At 41.4% G+C, this 21,898-nt stretch overlaps 1 protein-coding gene across 2 annotated transcripts in view; it reads left to right on the forward strand.

The window, feature by feature from the left end:
• The window catches only part of kdm5ba (lysine demethylase 5Ba), a 156,237-nt gene that overhangs the window by 105,428 nt on the left and 28,911 nt on the right, over positions 1-21,898 (forward strand). The window contains exons 18-23 of one of the 2 annotated variants that reach the window (XM_072278521.1): positions 2,961-3,075; positions 3,225-3,580; positions 7,578-7,716; positions 12,135-12,311; positions 13,974-14,081; positions 19,457-19,966. In XM_072278521.1, the coding sequence (XP_072134622.1) occupies positions 2,961-3,075; positions 3,225-3,580; positions 7,578-7,716; positions 12,135-12,311; positions 13,974-14,081; positions 19,457-19,966 (1,405 nt within the window). The remainder of the gene's footprint in view (positions 1-2,960; positions 3,076-3,224; positions 3,581-7,577; positions 7,717-12,134; positions 12,312-13,973; positions 14,082-19,456; positions 19,967-21,898) is intronic. The other variant, XM_072278522.1, reaches the window with a different exon arrangement.

Below are 21,898 nucleotides of genomic sequence, written 5' to 3' on the forward strand. Positions count from 1 at the left end.
ATCGGCACCCACCACCAGAAGGTATGCGGGAAGAACTTTTTTAACACATGGGGCATTGTGATTAAGAATGAAAGGCTGTCCCCTTCAAAACATGGGTAGGGAGGAATTTCTTCTTAGAGGATCAGTAATCATTGGAATTCTCTACCTCCTGAAGAGCTGTGTGAGTGGAAATACTGAATATCTTCAAAACTGGTGAAGATATTTATCATCTGTGGGGAGTGGTCCAGGTTTAGGGAACAGGGAGAAAAGTGGAGTTGAATCCACTATCAGTGGGTATTATTGAATAGTACAGACAGTGTGCTTGAGGTTCAGTGTCTTACTCCTGGTACTAGCTGTCTTCAAGGACTCCAGACTGGAACACTCAACCTGGTAAGAATTGTGGACGCAGAGTTAATCTGAGTTTTCAAGATAACATTGTTCAGGAAGTTGAGGGGAAATAACTTCAAGGAATCAGATGAATGGGGCTGAATATATTGCTGTACCGAGAGCACATGTGGGTTTATTTGGGCTGAATGGCATCATCTTTCAACAGCTCAGGGCAAGTGTTGTTGGGAAAAATAAAATATTTTAAAATAAATGCATTTAAACAAATGCACATCCTAAGAGCATACCCAACAGTGGCTTTTTTTCTAACATATCAATATTTAGACATGTATAATCATGCAGTGCCTTGAAAAAGTACTGTCCCCAACTTATTATTCATACAAATGAGTGTTATAAGCAGCTATTTTGATCAATTTAACTGAGAATTCTTATTTGTGAATCTCATGCTCCTTCCACAGTAGAGCCTAAAAACATAAAATTGTAAGCATGAATAACTAAATATTCAAAAACTGTCAGCTGTTCAAAAGTACTCATTTCCCCTCTTTGCTCAGTAATTAGTTGAACCACCTTTCACAGCTATTACGGCCAATAATCTTTAGATAAATTCCAAGTAGCTTTGCACAATGGGATGGAGCAAAATTTTCCTATTCCTCTTTGGAAAATTGCTCAAGCTGTGCTGGCTAGTTGGGAGTAGCAGTGGAAAACACTCTTGAGATCTTGTCAGTGTTGTTCGATTGGGTTAAGGTTAGAACTTTGGGCCACTCAAGGGCATCAATTTTCTTCATTTGAAGTCACTGCGTGGTTGCTCTGGCAGCATGATTTGGCTCGTCGTCGTACCGAAAGACTAACTTCCTCTACAGGGTAAGCTTTCTGGCAGAAACCAGCAGGTTTTCACCCAGGGCCTCTTTGTATTTAGCAGCATTCATCTTCCCATGAATCCTGAGCATGCAATAAAGATGGTGTTACCTGGCTGATCTGCATTACTAGATTTATGCCACGTGTACTGATTTTTTTTATATATATATATAATAAAAGCATATCCTTGCCCATCAAGACTTTGCAAAGCGTCATGGAGTAAAGATGTGAAAAGAGGTCTTCTGGTCCATGAGACTATAAGATGTAGGAGCAGAATTAGGCCATTCAGGGCTACGGTAGGAAACTTTGTCACATGGTGTGAGCAGAATTATCTGCAGCTTAATGTGAAAAAGACTAAGGAGCTGGTGGTAGATCTGAGGAGAGCTAAGGTACCGGTGACCCCTGTTTCTATCCAGGGGGTTAGTGTGGCCATGGTGGAGGATTACAAATACCTGGGGATACGAATTGACAATAAACTGGACTGGTCAAAGAACACTGAGGCTGTCTACAAGAAAGGTCAGAGCCGTTTCTATTCCTAAGAAGACTGAGGTCCTTTAACATCTGCTGGACGATGCTGAGGATGTTCTACGAGTCTGTGGTGGCCAGTGCTGTCATGTTTGCTGTTGTGTGCTGGGGCAGCAGGCTGAGGGTAGCAGACACCAACAGAATCAACAAACTCATTTGTAAGGCCAGTGATGTTGTGGGGATGGAACTGGACTCTCTGACGGTGGTGTCTGAAAAGAGGATGCTGTCCAAGTTGCATGCCATCTTGGACAATGTCTCCCATCGATAATGTACTAGTTGGGCACAGGAGTACATTCAGCCAGAGACTCATTCCACCGAGATGCAGCACAGAGTGTCATAGGAAGTCATTCCTGCCTGTGGCATCAAACGTTACAACTCCTCCCTTGGAGGGCCAGACATCCTGAGCCAATAGGCTGGTCCTGGACTTATTTCATAATTTACTGGCATAATTTACATATTACTATTTAACTATTTATGGTTCTATTACTATTTATTATTTATGGAGCAACTGTAACGAAAACCAATTTCCCTCGGAATTAATTAAGTATGACTATGACTATTCAGTCCATTGAGTCTGCTCCGCCATTCCATCATGGCCGATCCACTCAACCTGCCTTCTCGCCGTATCCTTTGATGCCCTGACCATTCAGGAAATTATCAGCTTTCACTTTAAATATACCCACGGACTTGGCCTCTACCGTAGTCTGTAGCAGAGCATTCCACAGATTCACTACTCTCTCTCTGGCTTTTCAAAAAAAAAAAAAATTCCTCCTTACCCATGTTGTAAAAGGTCATCCCTCAATTTTGAGATTATGCACTCTAGCTCTGGATACCCCCACATAGGAAATGACCTCTCCACATCCACCTTATCTCTACTATGGGAGGAGGGGGGAGTGAGGAAAGGAGCATGTGATTCGAAACACATTCTCAGTTCAATTGATCAAAGTCCCTGGTTGTAATACTCATTCTGGGTATATACTGTAAGTACCCTACATAGGGTTGCAGACTGAATACTCTTTTCAAGGCACTATATTTCAAAAAAATATTGTGACGAGATCAGTGATAAATGATTACTTCTGATCCTATTTTAAGTTGCTGCTCTGGACAAAACTTATTTGAAAAGATTACTTAAAAAGGATGGGAATTTATTTCCAGCCGAATGACAATATTGTCCTTGAAGGAAGAAGGTTAAAAGGGTGTTTGTTCTTTGCTTGAATTGAGTTGAGAAAGTGGAAGCTTTGGCTATTGTGTTTCAGGTACCGTTCTGGTGGAGGAAAGTCCCAAAATCGTCTGACATTTGAAGAGCTTCAAGCATTTGTTAAGCAGCTCTATGGCCTTCCCTGTATCATTGATCAGGCTTCCTTACTAAAGGTATGTTTAGCCCTGGGTGTGCTTTTAAACTGCTGTTACTTCCTTTAAAATTTAACGCATCACTAAAATAATTCTTATGTATTGTCACTGTAAGATTGGTTCTTAACAAACTAGTATAAAATTGAAAAGTGGATTTCTAATCTCCTCAGGAACTTTTAAACTCTGTGGAAGATTTTCAGCTACGCTCCGCAAAAGTTCTTGCTGATGAAGTGCCTAATACCTTTGAGCTGCAGCAACTGTTGGATATCAGTTTTGGGTTTGACATCGAACTACCACAGATCCAGTACCTTCGAGAGCATCTAGAGCAGGCCCGGTGGCTTGATGAAGTTCAGTTAGCTTACTCTGCACCTGAGTCTTTTGCTTTGGATGACATGAGGCGGCTGATTGACTCGGGGGTAGGACTAGCACCTCACCCAGCTGTAGAGAAGGCCATGGCTCACCTTCAGGAGCTCCTCACAGTTTCTGAACATTGGGAGGAGAAAGCTCACAATCTGCTGAAATCTAGGTAAGAGAACTAGCGAATCTCACAAAGTTGGAAGCAACAGTGGTGGAGGCGGATACAATAGGGACTTTTAAGAGGCTTTTAGATACATGGAGCTTAGTAAAATAGAGGACTATAGGTAAGCCTAGTAATTTCTAAGGTAGGGATATGTTTGGCACAACTTTGGGCTGAAGGGCCTGTATTGTGCTGTAGGTGTTCCATGTTTCTATCTCTCTGTCTAGTTCATCATATTCGCAAGAGCGTTTTCTTGACCTTTAAAGTTTGTGAGCAAGTGTCACTTTTGTAATCAATAGAATAGAGCAATGTTTGTTAACAGGAAGGTGAATATAAATTACCATATTGGTTTAATGTTTGAGAGATAAATATTGACTAGAGCTACAGTAGGACAGTGGTTAATGCAACAATATATGGCTATAGGCATTGGAATTGAATTCCAGCGTCATCTCTACGTCTTTCCTGCGGAATGTGTAGGTTTTCTCTGGGTTCCTTCCACAGTCCAAAGACCTACTGTTTAGTTGGTTATTTGATCATTGTAAATTGTCTGGCAATTAGGCTGGGGTTAAATTGGGGGGGTTGCTGGGCTTGAAGGGCTGGAAGGACTTATTCTGCTCTGTTTTTCTAAATGGAGCCCTTGAAGATCTCCCATTCTTCAAAAGTAGCGTCGTAGGATCTTTTACATTCACCAGACAAGGAAATCAGTCAGTGCTAATTTTCCAGGATATTTTTAGTCTTATTTAGCATGTGAGTACCATCGGCAAAGCCAGCAATCATTACTGACCCCTAATTACTCTGGACAGTGACTTCTCTTTTGAAATTCTGCTACCTAGATGAGCTGTTCCAACAAAAGGTTAGAATTATTAATGGTGTACTTCCCAACAGTTGAAGGTAATAATGTTAGAACATAAAACATAGGAGCAGAATTGGGTCATTCAGCCCATCGAGTGTTCTGCCATTCCATCATGCCTTATTAATTATCCCTCTGCACCCCATTCTCCCATTTCTCCTTGTAATCTTTGATGCCTGTCTAATCAAGAACCTATCAGTATCCGCCTTCAATATATCAATAACTTGGCCTCCACCTCTATCTATGGCAATGCATTTTCCAGATTCACCACTCTCTGGCTGAAGAAATTCTGCCCTATCTCTGTTCTAAATGGATGTCCTTCTGTTCTGAGGTTGTGCCCTCTGGTCCTGTTCCCGGTTATCTGCTTTCTTTGCCCATTGGCGAAGAGATCAAGGTTCTGGGGTGTATTGCTGAAGAAGTGTGCAATATTACTGCAGGGCATCATGACAATGTACACTGCAGCAGCTGTGTGTCTTTAAAGGGGGCGGGGTGGGGTTTACTGTTTATTGTGATAGGCAGGATGTCGCTTTATACCAGATGGTGTCAGACTTAATCTGTACAGTTTGACTCACATGTACCACAGCATGTAGTGAGTATTCCATCACAGAAGATAGATCAGTGGAAAAACATTGCCAGATGAATCTTGCAACACAAAGTAACAGACCTCTTACTGACTATCACATCACAATATGAGGCTGATCCAGATAAGTTTTAGAATATTGGATGGCTTTGGGATTAGATTGAATGTTATGAGTTGTTAGCCAGACTCTCATTTTCCAATGATATATCTTCACAGTATGGCAGTTATCTACTGTAGCTGTTACTTTCCAATAGAAGAGCAAGTCTGAACGCTTGTCAAGCCTTACTGAATTCCGTGAGGAATTGCCCAATACAGTTTACAGCATGTAGATGTCACTGAGACAAAATATAATTATAGGTTCATAATGCTTCCTTGAACTGAGTGTTTCCTAAACTATTTCAGCAGCCTGTCAAGACTCAAACCAAACTGATGCACTGTAGTTGTATCAAGCCTAGATTGGGTTAGTAAGATATTTCATTTTCCAGTGATATTTGAGAACCTGATGGGTTTTAAAAGCAGTATGTTAGTTTTAATGTTGCCATCATTTGATTTTAGCTTTTTAAATCCAACTTCCTTTGTTTACTGCTACGTTAAGACCCCAGCTGCTGTGCTGGAATTCAGTCTCTGGGTAAGTAGTTCACTGCTCTGAATGGAAACCAATAGTTTAAGGCAACAGAGCATGCTAAATTGTCAGTAAGTTTACCTATTTTGACCTTGTGGCATAAGGAAAATAATTGATTCAGCAGAAGCTGGTTAGACTTGGGGGGGTGGGGGGATGAAGAGGAGCAGCTGTTGCCTGCAACTGAGAAAGGATACTAAGGCAGGTGAGGTCATCTGCCTCCTTGTATGACTTCAGTCATTGACAGAGCTTCTCACTTCATCACCCTTCCCCATTCACTCACCTTCCCATTCGCCTCATTTCACCCATCGCCTTCCGGTTTGTACTTCTTTCCTTCCCCCACCCTTCTTATTCTGGCTTTTTTCCCCTTCCTTTCCAGTTCTGATGGGGGCGTTCTTGGCCCAAAACATTGACAGTTTAGTCCCCTGTTTGACCTACTGAGTTCCTCCCTCCACCCCCATACCCCCACCACTCTCTGCCATTGATTAGTTTCATTAGGGCTTCCTATCAAGTGCATTCATACTAAATTCACCTCTGGAGTTCAGTAGTATGGCTATGCTGAATGGTGTGTCGATGCTAAATAGTATTGGTTACTTGTCACCCATAAGTTCCTACTTATTGCCTCTAATACTGAAAATTGCTGTAAAGTTAATAGCAGTTGTACTTGACTTAGCTAATGGGCAGACACAGTGCACACATCATTTAAGGCAGAAGTGTAAGGTGGTGCATTTTAGTTAGTCATACAGCAAGGAAACAGGCATTTCAGCCCAACTCTTCCATGCTGACCCATGTACCTTTTGAACTAGGCCCATTGGCTGATATCCCTCTCACCCCTTCCTATTTCCTTGCCTTTTAAGTACTGTATTTTTACCATTCCATTTGGCAACCCATTGAATGTAGGTATCGCCCTCTATGTGGAATGGCAGGTGGAACTACAGTTGCAAGAATAAATTAGACAATGAGACCACTTTCTTTAGAGGAGTAATGGCTAAGTGTAGATGTGAAAAATGTGTGTAAGATGAAGAGAGCTCTGAACAGAGTGAATGGTTGGAGTCTCAAACCCTCCTGTCGTGAAGGGATTGATGACTTGAGGTATAAAACAGAAGGGAATTAATGACATAAGGGAACACTTTATACACACTAGGTGCGCTGTCTACAGTTGTGGTGGAAACAGAAGCCATTGTTCTTCAATAGATAATTAGTTAATTTTGTGGTTCCCAACCTGGGGACAGTAGACCCCTTCCTTAATGCTATTGATCATGGCATTAAGAGGTTGAGAACTCCTGGATTAAATGGTGAACTGAATTGTAAGAATACAGAGTAAAGGCCATTGAAAATTGATCTGGTAAGTAGTGAATGTAAAATTTGACACCTTATCTTGCCAAGTTTAAATAATTTTGAGTGTTTTATTTTGACACCAATTCCCTATTTTGAAGCTTTCCTGGTTGGGAAGTGTAGAGACCGATCCACTTATCAATTCTTCAGACATGTCCTTGCCCAACAGTTTGTTTGGTTATGTCTATACCGAACAAATTGGAGCAGCTGGTAGATAAATGTAATGGGAAGGGATGAATTTGACTGCTATCCATTTGGGAAGTTCCTTGGGAAGCTGATTGCTAAGAAGGGACCATGCAAAAAAACAGTGCTGAGCTGAAGAGCTTTTCTTGAACATTATCTAGCTGCAGTGCAAAAATACACATTTACACACAGCTGATTAGTGCGTAAGTAGCAAAATATCCTGGTCCTCAATATAAATAAGATAGCGCCATTTCCTTGTAGGGATACTCTGATTTCCTGAATGCCCTCTAATGTGAATAATTAAGAGCATCAGATGAACTGACTGTTACCAATTAATTTGATTTCAATTCTGATTTTTGAAAACATCAAGATTGAAATGGGTGACTTTGCCAGAATAAATGGAGGGTATGGATTCTTCAAGTGTTTTTGGTTCCTACAGGCCACCGTACTCTTTGACAACTCTATCCGCTGCCTTGGAAGAAGTGGAAATAATTCCTGCTTATATTCCCAGTGGCATTGCATTGAAGGAGGCTGTAAAGAAGGCTGGAATCTGGCTTCAGGAAGTGGAGACTTTTCAGGTTATTTATACCAAACTGAAAAATGTTATCTCCTATCAAAAGAAATGTGTACATATAAACTTTATGCCCTGCAGGGTGGATCCATGACTATAGTTAATCATTGGCTATTAATGGAGATATAAAAGTTAACAAATTTCTAGCTACAGTTGTATATGAAAATGGGGAATTTTATATTCTGCATTGTAATAACTATACTGAAGAATGGGAATACTCCATTTGAGTTTAAATAACTGGTTTCATTATGATACACAGCGAAATCTAATGTTGGTTAAGTCCTAGTGCCAACATATTTTGTCCTCTGATTGGAATTTGTGGATCATGTAGTTCCAATCGAAACTAGGTGCCTACTTAATGAATTTTAAAAATTAGTTTGTTTCTGAATCTGTAAATTCCTATAATGACAAATATAGATTAGTACAATTTATACTGAACAGTGCACTTATGTTTCTGTTCTTAATCCCATCTCAATGTACCTACCTAGAATATAAAGTGTTCATTTATTATTGATTGTATGATAGAACAATATTTTAATGTTTCTGACATTCCTTTTGATACAATTCCAGAGACATCTGTCTGTTTTCAATGAAAGGAGTAAAATAGCCGGTCAAGGAATGCAATAGGAGTATTTGAGCCACAAAGAGCTAGTCTGACAAAACTTAGAAGTTAGCTAAGTAGTGGTTTTGTAATAGGATTTTTCTATTGGAATACTGTAGGCAATATCTTGAAAGGAAAAACTCAGTTAACTCCTCACCTGTCTCTGCCGCTCCTTCTTCCCTTTCTCCATTGTCCACTCCCCTCTCGAACAGATTCCTTCTCCAGCACTTTACTAATCCCATTCACTTCGTCTCACTAACACCTTCTAGCTTGACCTCCTTCCCATCCCTCAGCCTTTTTATTCTCCTTCCATTCGTCTTGGTTAAGGGTCTCAGCCTGAAACGTCAACTGGTCGTTTCCATAGATGCTTCCTGACCTGCTGAGTTCTTCCAGCTTTTGTGTGTGTTACTCGGTTAACATTGTAAATTGATGCCAGAATTGGTAAGGGAAATAAAAAGAACAGTTTTAAGATGCTGATAGGGATTGATAGAGCAGTGGGAGATCAGATCAAATGAAGTTAAATGCGGAATGTGATTATTTTTTTTTTTTTTTTTGGACATGTTAATAGCAAGTTCATGGGACGTGACTAGCAGATCAGGCTGTCATCAAATATCCATAAATTCCTCAGTTGCTATGCAAGTTGATATGATTGCTAAGGCGTACCTAGTTCAAGTTCATTGTCATTCAACCAAGCACTTGTATACAGCTAAATGAAACACTGTTTCTCAGGAATCAAGAAACAAAAAGCAGTACTTGTAGTCACATACAGCAAATACAGACTCAGTGCACACTTTGTTAGATGTATACCTCATCAATGCAAATACCTAATCAGCCTAACATATGGCAGCACCTCAACGCATAAAAGCATGCAGTCATGGTCAAGAGGTTATGATGTTGTTTAGACCAAACATCAGAATGGGGAAGAAATGTGATCCAAGTGACTTCCACTGTGGAATGATTGTTGGTGCCAGGTAGGGTGATTTGAGTATCTCAGAAACAGCTGATCTCTTTGCACAACAGTCTTTAGAGTTTACAGGAAATGGTGTGGAGAACAAAAAAAAAATCCAACGAACAGCAGTTCTGTCGGTGAAAATGCCTTCTCAGTGAGAGATCAGAGGAGAATAGCCAGATATCTTCAAGCTTGACTGGAAGGTGACATAACTCAAATAAACATGCATTTAAAAGTGGTGTGCAGAGAGCATTTCTGAACATACAACATATTGAACCTTGAAGTGGGTGGACTACAGCAGCAGAAGACCTCAAACATACACTCAGTGGCCATTTTATTATGTACGGTAAATGATGGATTTTTATTTAAGCACAGAAGAGAGCATTTATATCAATCTCTACTAGTACAATTAATGAAATATAGTTGGGGAATAAATCATCAAAGCTCCAGTAAAAATCCATTGTTAAAGATGAATGGTGTATTCAATAGCTCTATTTTGGTATCAGTGAATTATTTTGATTCATGCCACTAGAAGCTATTAATGCACAATAAACAACACACATCAAAGTTGCTGGTGAACGCAGCAGGCCAAGCAGCATCTGTAGGAAGAGGTGCAGTCGACGTTTCAGGCTGAGACCCTTCGTCAGGACTAATGCCTGAAACGTCGACTGCACCTCTTCCTACAGATGCTGCTTGGCCTGCTGCGTTCACCAGCAACTTTGATGTGTGTTGCTTGAATTTCCAGCATCTGCAGAATTCCTGTTGAATGCACAATAAAATTTGATTCTCTAATATGGAGGTGAGGCTGCCTACAGTGGTGCTAGAAAGTTTGTGAACCTTGTATAATTTTCTCTATTTCTGCATAAGTGTGACCTAAGATGTGATCACGCATGTCCTAAAACTAGATAAAGAGAGCCCAATTAAATAAATAACACAGAAACGTTGCTTTAGAATTTACCGAAAATGGTGCGGAGAACAAAAAAAATCCAAGGAACGGCAGTTCTGTGGGTGAAAATGCCTTCTCAGTGAGAGATCAGAGGAGAATAGCCAGATATCTTCAAGCTTGACAGGTTTATATAAACAATATACTTGATTATTGAGAAAAATGATCCAATATTACATGTAACACACATCAGCGTCTCTAGGAAGAGGTACAGTGGACGTTTTGGGCCGAGACCCTTCATCCCGAAACGTCGACTGTACCTCTTCCTAGAGATGCTGCCTGGCCTGCTGTGTTCACCAGCAACTTTGTGTTGCTTGAATTTCCAGCATTTGCGGAATTCCTCGTGTTTGCCAATATTACCTGTATTTGTTGGGAAAAGTATGTGGACCTTTGGGGTAATGCCTTTTACAAAAGCTATTTGGAGTTGGGTGTTCCAATCAGTGAGATGAGATTGGAGGTGTAGATTGTAGAGGTGCCCTGCCCTATAAAAAAGACAAAGTCAGGTTACTGACAGCCTGCTGTTCTCAAGAAAGATCTCTTTATGTGCATCATGCTTCAATCAAAACAGCTTTTAGAGGACTTTAGAAGAAGAACTGTAGAGATGCATCAAGCTAGAAAAGGCTACAAAAGCATTTCTGAAGATCTGTGTTCATCAGTCCACAATAAGAAACTGTCTGCAAATGGGGGAAACTGTACTGTTGCTCCTCTCCCTAGAAGTGGGCATCCTGCAAAGATCACACCAAGCACACAATATGCAATGCTGAAGAAGATGAAATAGAACCCAAGGGTAACAGCAAAGGACATGCCGAAATCTCTAGAACTTTCTAAAGTCTGTTCACGTGTCCACTATAAGAAGAATACTGAACAAGATTGATGTTCATAGAGGGACACCACAGAGGAAACCACTGCTCCCAAAAAAAAAAGTGCTCAAGTTTGCAAAAGAGCACCTGGATGTTCTACAATGCTTCATGGACTGTGTTTTGTGGACAGATGAGACAGAAGTTGAACTTTTTGGCAGAAAAGCATGCCACTACGTTTGCAGGGAAAAGGGCACTGCACACCATCACCAAAACCTCATCTCAACTGTGAAGCACGGTAGAAGGAGCATTGTGGTTTGGAGCTATTTTGCTGCCTCAGGGCCTGGACAGCTTACAATCATTGAGGGAACAATTAATTCAAAATTGTATCAAGACATTTTTCAGGAGAATATCAGGGAAGCTTAATAGAAGTTGGATAATGCAACAAGGCAATGATTGGAAAGACAAAAGTAAATCAACAACAGAATGGTTTAAAAAGAAGAAAATTCGTGGTTTGGAATGGCCGAATCAAAGTCCTGAATGTTGTGGTAGGACCTGAAGCAAGCAGCTCATGCAAGGAAGTCAACCCATGTCCCGGACTTGAAGCAGTTTTGCAAGGAGGAATGGCCTAAAATTCCTCCAAGCTGATGCACAAGACTGATCAACAGTTACCAAAAATGTTTGGTTGAAGTTATTGCTGTACAAGAGGATCACACCACTTACTGAAAGCAAAGGTTAATACTTTTTCCCAACCTAGACATATAGTATTGTTTATTTATTGAGAAAAATGATCCAAGTATAATATTTTCTATGTTAGTTATTTAATTGGGTTCTCTATCTAGTTTTAGAACTTGCATAAAGATCTGATCACATTTTAGGTCATATTTATGCAGAGATAGTGAAAATTCTACAGGATTCACAAACTTTCTAACACCACTGTGAGTTAATTTATTACAATATCTTTTAAATTTTTGACATGTACTTTTCAGTAACAGCTGGATACTAGCCACTAAAATGTAAAATGTTTGCATTCAGTCCCACCTTTGAGAACTAATAAATTTTGCAAGTTCACTTTTTAACCATATCAGTCTATGCAGGATCATTATTTTCTTTCCTTTGTATCCTTTATTTCTAGAGTTCTGACCAACCTCCCCCGTTTGAAACCCTGGTGGAACTTGTGTCACGAGGCCGTGTATTCCCAATACAGCTGGATCCACTTCCTCAACTTGAGTCCTTGTTTGAAGATGCTGAGAATTGGAAAGAAAGTGCAGCTAAAATATTTCTGACTAACTCTACCTGCTCCCTTTATGAAGTAAGGAGTGGAGAGTATTCTATTCATGTTCTTTATTAAGTATTTTAATACCTGAATATCACTGAAACGGCAATTTGTTTTATTGACATTTCAGGATCTGTGTCAATTGTGAGGCCAGTATTTATTATTGTTATTTTGCCCAATTGCCTATGAAGTGATAAGTTGCTGCCTTGAACCATTTCTGGTCAAAGCATTTAACGCTATTGGGTAGCAATTTGCAGAATGAAAAACTGAAGTACATTTTCAAATAAAGAATAGTGGTGTACCCATATGTCTGCTGCTCTCATCCTCCATTTTTGGTGAAGATTGTGGATTTGGGAGGTGCAAAAGATTGCTGGGCCTACCCAGAGGGACTAGTGCAGTAATATCCTGGGTTGAGTCTAATTGATCTGATAACTGCAGCTATTTTCCTTAACAAGTCTTAACTCTGGTCATTGGAACGGTTACCCTTAGTTGCCCATTGATGTCTCTTTACCAGAGCTCTTAATGTGTTTGCTTAGGGCAGTGAATCTCATATCCACCCCAGAATACCACGGCTGTTAAGAAATCTGGAGCCATTTAAAATTTGTGCAGTCCAAATTGGTAAACTTTCTTTGGTGTCCAACCACTGTAGAGAGCAGTGATCTCTGTTCTTAATCTTATTTTTAACATGTGCCTCATCCTTCTCATCCAAATCCATTATTTCCAGTCTTCTGCCTGACCTTAATCCCATTCTTCATCCTCCAATTTTGTGCTGAATCTCATTGTTAACAAACTTCTGCAGTTGTTTTTCTGGCTTTTATTTCCATCATTCACAGCTCCTTGGTGTCCTATTGGTATTAAGCATCACGTGTCAAATTTTGTAAACGAGTATTAAGCTGATCTAAATAGTATGGGGAATTGTCTGTTAACTGGCTCTACTTGAGTGGAGAATGGATAAATCAGGTTTAATGATGCTCTGCTCTCAGAATTACTCAGTAGGCTCCAAGTACCTACTGTAACTAACACTGAGTGTATGTTTATGGTCTTTTGCTGCTGTAGCCCATCCACTTCAAGGTTGGATGTGCTGTGTGTTCAGAAATGGGATTCTGCACACCACTGTTATAACACCTTCCTCAGCTTGAAACCTGTCTGGTGATTTTGCTTTTGCTTTTCTCATTAGCAGTGTGTTTTCACCCACAGAACTGTTGCTCAATGAGACGTGTTTGCGTCTCAATGGTTATTTTCTGTTTTTCGCACTATTCTCCATAAACTCTAGAGACTGTTGTACATGAAGATCCCAAGAAATCAGCAGTTTCTGAGGTGCTCAAGCCATCCCATCTGGCACCAGCATGGAAAAAAATTGGAACACTTTAAATTCTATTTAAAATTAATGCATTGTGTTGTGTATACAATGCACATAAACCTTTTGCCCAGGCACAATATTCTGCATGTCTAGCATAAAGCTTCCATGCCAGCAAGCACCAGAGCTTTAGAGTTAGAGTTTGGTCCTGAGTTGCCATAGATCCACATCTTCAAAACTCACTGGTTTAACATCACATTTCTGAGATCTGATAAATTTGTCATCTCAAAACTAGTAACAGTAGGACACTGTTATCAAATTCTTATTCTGAGGGTTGAACAGCATCCTTTTGCCATTATTGCATTGCTGCTAATGAAGTTGTTACTGCTTTGTTAATGTAGGTGCTGTGTCCCAGGTCAGATATTTATGCAACTGGACTGAAAAAGAGATCCAAGAAATCCAAAGAACATTTTCAGAGCTGGAAAGGGAAAAGTCCAAAGCTGGAAAACGTAAGTAATAATGATCATGGTGTTGATGATGTTTAGTGTATAAAGTTAATGATTTCATATTTCAAAGCACGGAAATAGACCCTTCAAACTAAGAAATCAAATAAATTTATTAAAGTAGATGTATGTCACCAAATGGGATTCATTTTCTTGTGAACAAAGAAACACCAGAATCAATGAAAAATGCACAAAGATGGACAAACAACCAATAGGCAAAAGACAACAAATTGTACAAATGCAAAGAATTAAAAATGTACATGAGCAATAAATAATATTGAGAACATGAGTTGTAAAGGTCTTGAAATTGAATCCATAGGTTATGGAATTCGTTCAGTATTGAGGTGAGTGAAGTTATCCACTGTAGTTCAGGAGCCTGATGCTTGAAGGATAATAACTGTTCAGGAACCTGTACCACCTCCCTGATGACAGCAGGTTCAGTCTAGCTGGCCCATTCCCTCCGTGCTGCCCCATGCATGTTGGTCCCATTTACCAGCATTTCACCAATGATCTAAACCTTTCCAATCCTTGCAGCTGCCTTATCCACTTCCTCTGGCAGCTCATTCCACATTGATACCATCCTTTGTATGTAATAAAAAGAACGTTGCTCCTCATTCCTATTAAATCTTTACCCTGTCACTTAAACTTAATTGCAGAACAAATGAATGTAATTATATCTTTTTACCCCAAAATCCTGCATCTCATTTACAAGGTAGTGTGTCTCTCCTTCCTGCTCAAGAGTTGTATTTCTTCTTGCTAGAGCTATTCAGATAAATTGTTATTAGTTTGATGAAAAACTTTTGGAATGTTTTTCCATAATACTGATGATATAGAAATCTATACCAAAGGAGCAGGTCTTTTGGCTGATTGTGATGCTAAACTAAACTTGATACCATGCGGTCCACATCCTTCTCCCTGATTTTCCTTATTGGCATTTTTTGTTCTCTAGTTCCCATTTCCACTATCATTTTCAGAGATTTGATTTTTATATGTCTGCAATTCTTTCTGAACAGATTCTCTCCTCGAGGCCCATATATTTATACCCCTCAGATTTGGAGACTTAGATGTCAGTGTGATTTAATTGAGGATCCTCAGTTTATTACAGTATTTGCATGTTGAAGTATTGTGATGTGTGGTGACTTTGGGTCTTTTGGAGTTGCAGATAATAAATCCATCAAACAGCTGGCATAAAAGCAATGGCTGAGCACATGCTCTGCAAAATACTTTAGTACTTTTGCTTCTTTTGCACTGTGCTCACTTGAATAAGTAGATCACTAGCATCTTTCATGTACATGTGGTACCCAGGAAGAGGAGTCTCCTACTTTGTGTTTTCTAATCAGAAAGCAAGCAATGTCAGAAATCTGAAATAAAAAGAGAAAATGCTGGAAATACCCAGCAGCTCAAGTAGCTCGTCACCATCTGAGTTTCTGCCAGCAGTGGTGTTATCAGTGAATTTATAGATGGTGTCTGAGTTCTGCATATCCATACAGAGAGTAGAGCAGTGGGCTAAGCACACATCATTGAGATGTGCTTGTGTTGATTGTCGGCGAGTAGGATATGTTATCAATCGACATTGACTGTCTCTCAATGAGGAAGCCAAGGATCCAGTTGCAGGGGGAGGTACAGAAGCCCAGGTTTTGAAGCTTGTTGGTTAGTACTGAGTGAATGATGGTTTTGAACATCCAAGCTTTAATTGTTAAACAGTAGCAACGTTTGTATTGCTATTGTCCAAGTGCTCCAATTTTAAATGTAGAATCGATGAGTCTTCTAACTGCTTTAGACTTGTTGTGGGTCCAGATCCTTGGGCAGCAGTTAATTCTACCCATGACAAAGCTCTCAAAGCATTTCATCAAGTAGTTGTGATAGTCACTGAGACAACTCACACTGCTCTTTTTGAAGCAGCTGGCTGTAACAGTAACACACATCAAATTTGCTGGTGAACGCAGCAGGCCAGGCATCTCTAGGAAGAGGTGCAGTCGACGTTTCGGGCTGAGACCCTTTGTCAGGACTAACGGAAGGAAGAGCTAGTAAAAGATTTGAAAGTGGGAGGGGGAGATCCAAAATGATAGGAGAAGACAGGAGGGGGAGGGATGGAGCCAAGAGCTGGACAGGTGATTGGCAAAAGAGATATGAGAGGATCACGGGACAGGAGGCCCAGGGAGAAGGAAAAGGGGGAGGGGAGGAAACCCAGAGGATGGGCAAGGGGTATAGGCAGAGGGAGAAAAAGGAGAGAGAGAGAAAGAATATAAATAAATAATGGATGGGGTACGAGGGGGAGGTAGGACATTGACGGAAGTTTGAGAAGTCAATGTTCATGCCATCGGGTTGGAGGCTACCCAGACGGAATATAAGGTGTTGTTCCTCCAATCTGAGTGTGACTTCATCTTTACAGTAGAGGAGGCCGTGGATAGACATATCAGAATGGGAATGGGATGTGGAATTAAAATGTGTGGCCACTGGGAGATCCTGCTTTCTCTGGCGGACAGAGCATAGGTGTTCAGCAAAATGATTTTCCAGTCTGCGCTGGGTCTTGCCAATATATAGAAGGCCACATCGGGAGGACTGGACGCAATATATCACCCCAGCCGACTCACAGGTGAAGTGTCGCCTCACCTGGAAGGACTGTCTGGGGCCCTGAATGGTGGTAAGGGAGGAAGTGTAAGGGCATGTGTAGCACTTGTTCCGCTTACAAGGATAAGTGCCAGGAGGGAGATCAGTGGGGAGGGATTGGGGGGGACGAATGGACAAGGGAGTCGCGTAGGGAGCAAACCCTGCGGAAAGCGGGGGGGGGGGGGGGAGGGAAAGATGTGCTTAGTGGTGGGATCCCATTGGAGGTGGTGGAAGTTACGGAGAATAATATGTTGGACCTGGAGGCTGGTGGGGTGGTAGGTGAGGACCAGGGGAACCCTATTCCCAGTGGGTTGACGGGAGGATGGAGTGACAGCAGATGTGCGTGAAATGGGGGAGGTGCGTTTGAGAGCAGAGTTAATGGTGGAGGAAGGGAAGCCCCTTTCTTTAAAAAAAGGAAGACATCTCCCTCGTCCTGGAATGAAAAGCCTCATCCTGAGAGCAGATGCGGCGGAGACGGAGGAATTGCGAGAAGGGGATGGCATTTTTGCAAGAGACGGTGAGAAGAGGAATAGTCCAGATAGCTGTGAGAGCCAGTAGGCTTATAGTAGACATCAGTAGATAAGCTGTCTCCAGAGATAGTGACAGAAAGATCCAGAAAGGGGAGGGAGGTGTCGGAAATCGACCAGGAAAACTTGAGGGCAGGGTGAAAGTTGGAGGCAAAGTTAATGAAGTCAACGAGCTCAGCATGTGTGCAGGAAGCAGCGCCAATGCAGTCATCGATGTAGCGAAGGGAAAGTGGGGGACAGATACCAGAATAGGTGTGGAACATAGATTGTTCCACAAAGCCAACAAAAAGACAGGCATAGCTAGGACTCATACGGGTGTCCATAGCTACACCTTTAGTTTGGAAGAAGTGGGAGGAGCCAAAGGAGCAATTATTAAGAGTAAGGACTAATTCCGCTAGACGGAGCAGAGTAGTGGTAGAGGGGAACTGATTAGGTCTGGAATCCAAAAAGAAGCGTAGAGCTTTGAGACCTTCCTGATGGGGGATGGAAGTATATAGGGACTGGACATCCATGGTGAAAATAAAGTGGTGGGGGCCAGGGAACTTAAAATCATCGAAAAATTTAAGAGCATGAGAAGTGTCACGAACATAGGTAGGAAGGGATTGAACAAGGGGGGATAAAACGGTGTTGAGGTATGCAGAAATGAGTTCGGTGGGGCAGGAGTAAGCTGAGACAATAGATCTGCCAGGACAGGTGGGTTTGTGGATCTTGGGTAGGAGGTAGAAATGGGAAGTGCGAGATATGGGAAATATAAGGTTGGTAGCAGTGGATGGGAGATCCCCTGAACGGATAAAGTCAGTGATGGTGTGGGAGACAATGGCCTGGTGCTCCTTAGTGGGGTCACGATCAAGGGGTAAATAAGAGGAGGTATCTGAGAGTTGTCGCTGTGCCTCGGCAAGGTAGAGGTCAGTACGCCAGACTACAACAGCACCCCCCTCATCGGCGGGTTTAATAGTAAGGTTAGGATTAGTGCGGAGGGAGTGGAGGGTAGAGCGTTCGTAAGGAGTAAGGTTGGAATGGGAACAAGGTGCGGTGAAGTCGAGACAGTTGATGTCCCGTCAGCAGTTAGCAATAAGGAGATCCAGAGCAGGCAGAAGACCAGAGCGGGGTGTCCATGAAGAGGAGGAGGATTGAAGATGGGAGAAAGGGTCATCGGTGGGGGTGGAAGAGTCCTTGCCGAAGAAGTAGGCGCGGAGACGGAGACGACGAAAGAAGAGTTCCGCATCATGGCGAACGCAGAACTCGCTGAGGTGTGGGTGAAGGGGGACAAAGGTGAGGCCCTTACTGAGGACAGAGCATTCTGCCTCAGACAGTTGAAGGTCGGAGGGGTCCCAGTGGCCACACATTTTAATTCCACATCCCATTCCCATTCTGACATGTCTATCCACGGCCTCCTCTACTGTAAAGACGAAGCCACACTCAGGTTGGAGGAACAACACCTTATATTCCGTCTGGGTAGCCTCCAACCTGATGGCATGAACATTCACTTCTCTAACTTCCGCTACTGCCCCACCTCCCCCTCGTACCCCATCCGTTATTTATTTATATACACGCTCTCGCTCTCTCTCTCCTTTTTCTCCCTCTGACTATACCCCTTGCCCATCCTCTGGGTTTTCCCTCCCATCTCCCTTTTCTTTCTCCCTGGGCCTCCTGTCCCATGATCTTCTCATATCCCTTTTGCCAATCAACTGTCCAGCTCTTGGCTCCATCCCTCCCCCTCCTGTCTTCTCCTATCATTTTGGCTCTCCCCCTCCTGCTCCCACTTTCAAATCTCTTACTAGCTCTTCCTTCAGTTAGTCCTGACGAAGGGTCTCGGCCTGAAACGTCGACTGTACCTCTTCCTAGAGATGCTGCCTGGCCTGCTGCGTTTGCCAGCAAATTTGATGTGTGTTGCTTGAATTTCCAGCATCTGCAGAATTCCTCATGTTATGGCTGTAACAGTGACAGGTTGAAGACGATATACTCAAAATTTACTTAATCAGTAAATCTGTCCTTCCACATCATTGACGTAGATTGCATTTGCTGCTTTAAATTCAATTTAGAATTGGGGTGGGCTAAATAAATTGATTATGCCTCGGGTTGGGCTAAATAAATTGATTATTCCAAGAATGTTATAGAACAGAACAGTGCAACACAGGAATAGGCCCTTTGGCCCACAACAACACTCGCGCTGTTAACATGGTTAACGTATGAGGCAACAGCTTATTACTGTGTGTAAAGATAATTTGTTTTTCTAATTTATAGGTAAGATGTTTCAATGAAGCCAGACTGAAAGAACTGGAATCCTTTCGTTCCCTCCAAATATCAAACTCCATGAAGTATCTTTCTGATACAGATTGTTTAGAAATGAAAATGTGCATTTGTCAGAAAGGTCCATCTGGTTCCATGCTGCAGTGTGAGCTTTGCATGGACTGGTTTCATAACAGTTGTGTTTCAGCAGCTGGTAGCTGCCATGAGGAGGAACCTTGGCTCTGCCCACTGTGTCTACGCTCAGAAAAGCCATCCTTGGAGAAAATCCTCCCACTCCTCTCAAAGCTGCGAGAGATTCCAGTCAGACTGCCAGAGGGTGAAGCACTAAATTATGTTTTTGAGCGAGCTATGAATTGGCAACAACGGGCAAAGCAGCTTCTCAGCACAAATGAACTGCATTTGGCCCCAATCACCTCACAAGTAGCAACCCAGCATTGGCCAGGTATTACAAAACAAATGGCTGCTAATGGATTAGAAAAGCAGATATCTGAATGCAACTTGCAGGTAAGTCATGACTAAAACTAATTTCTTTATTTCAAGCATCTCTTTCTCAGGAAAGGAAATGACTCACTCGTTAGTCCCCAAAGCATGACATCTACATTGAGTTCTTTCTGCCTTCTCAGTTACATCATCCTGCAGCAGAATTTAAGTTTAATAATGGTAATGGCTGCACACTTCAGTCCTTGCTGTAATTTATTCTTCAATCAGAATTCAGGATGAAAGACCATCTATAATCCATGAAATGATGTTACCAAAAGGTTTAATACAGCAGATTCTGATTAATTGGGACACGTAGGACCAGTGCATTTTGGCCCAGTGAAGCAGCTGCCCAAATTAGTGAAGTTTCATGGAAATGGGTAAAAAGATATATTAAACAATTGTCATTTAATTGAGTAACAAATTGTGTATTTAAATGGAAATAAAGCAAATTAGAACACTAACAAGTACTACAGTACTATAAAACTAGTTTCTAATAATTATCTATGGAGGAATTAATCTTATGTATTCTACTGTGTTCTTTTGATTAACTGTAAATGAACAAAATCAGTGCAGACACCAAGTGCAGATAATGGACTACTTTGTATGATTGCATCTTCCAAGTCATTTTCATTGTAGCATTCAAGGTAATTGTTGATTCCTTCAAATTCTTCATAGTTTTCAACTTGTTGAAGTCGTGAAATGTTTCATTTTCACTTATTCAATTTCTGGCATCTGGAAGCTTGGATGTTTGAAACTGCAGTGAGCAAAACAGTTCCAAATTGTCTTGCTGCTTATTTTTTGCTAAGTATCAGTGACAAAACTCCCTCCTTTTTGAACACACATATAACTGATGCTATTTTAAAAACTGTTCGCTCTAAGCACTGTGTTGTCTTAACAGCCACACGTTCACACAACTGACACTATTTAGCAGTTTCCTGTCCCAATTAAGTTGATTCGTGTCCAAGTGAATCCTGGCCATTTCTTTAAATAAGCGGCTGTCCTGATTAACCAGTGGCCCAATTAACTGGAGTTCTCAGTTGTAGAGTGGAATCCATTATCTAATCAGCCCTCAGATAGAAAAGGATTTTGTGCCCAGTATTTCATATTTTCAGCTTCAGGGGAACAATAAGTTTTAAGCAACTTTCTAAAGTAGGGTTGATTAAATGGCAAAATAAAGAATTTTTCTTACACTACAGTGGAGCTTATTAAGGCCATGCTGGCTCCTATTTCCCTAATCTTTATTTTGCTATAATCCTCCAACTTCCCTCATATTTTCTTAATTCTTCGGCCACTTAACTATACAAAAAGGAAGTAACCAATCAACCTACCATCTTTCTATGGGACTTTGGCAAAAAGTTACACACCCAGAGGGCATACACAATCACGGGTAAAGGGCAAGCTTCGCATGTAGTTGAATCTGGATCTCTAGAGCTGTGAACCACCTTGCCCTAGTGCCACTTTGCAGTTCCCAGTAGGAAGGTGTAGTGATTTTCTATCCATACCTTTCCTCTCAAAGTCTCCATATTATCATGAGGTTAAAGGCTGACAATTTCGGACATTCAGAATAAGGATTGTAAATTGAATTGTGGCTGCACTTTCATTGAAGTCAACTGAGATGCTTGTAGAATCAACACAACTGGTTTGTGCTCACTGCAGCAAAATGTTCAAAAGAGTTGCACAAGTTGCTGAGCAACACCATCTTCAAGGCTATCAAGCATCCCCTTTAGTAACCACTACCTTTCTGAATCCCACATCATCAAAGTCATGGACATCATTCTGCCCAGAAGATTAAATGAGTCAACCATATAAAAGCAGGTTGGAGGTTAGATTTTCTGAGGTGAATGACCCATCTTCCCAAAAGCTTGTTCACCGTCATTAAGGCAAGCCTACTGTATGATGGAATACTCTTCACACTTTTGAGTGAGGCTCTCCTAAGAAACTCAACACCGTCCAGTT

This window comes from Mobula birostris, chromosome 14 (assembly GCF_030028105.1).
Source record: "Mobula birostris isolate sMobBir1 chromosome 14, sMobBir1.hap1, whole genome shotgun sequence".
In the NCBI taxonomy this organism is placed as follows: domain Eukaryota; kingdom Metazoa; phylum Chordata; class Chondrichthyes; order Myliobatiformes; family Myliobatidae; genus Mobula; species Mobula birostris.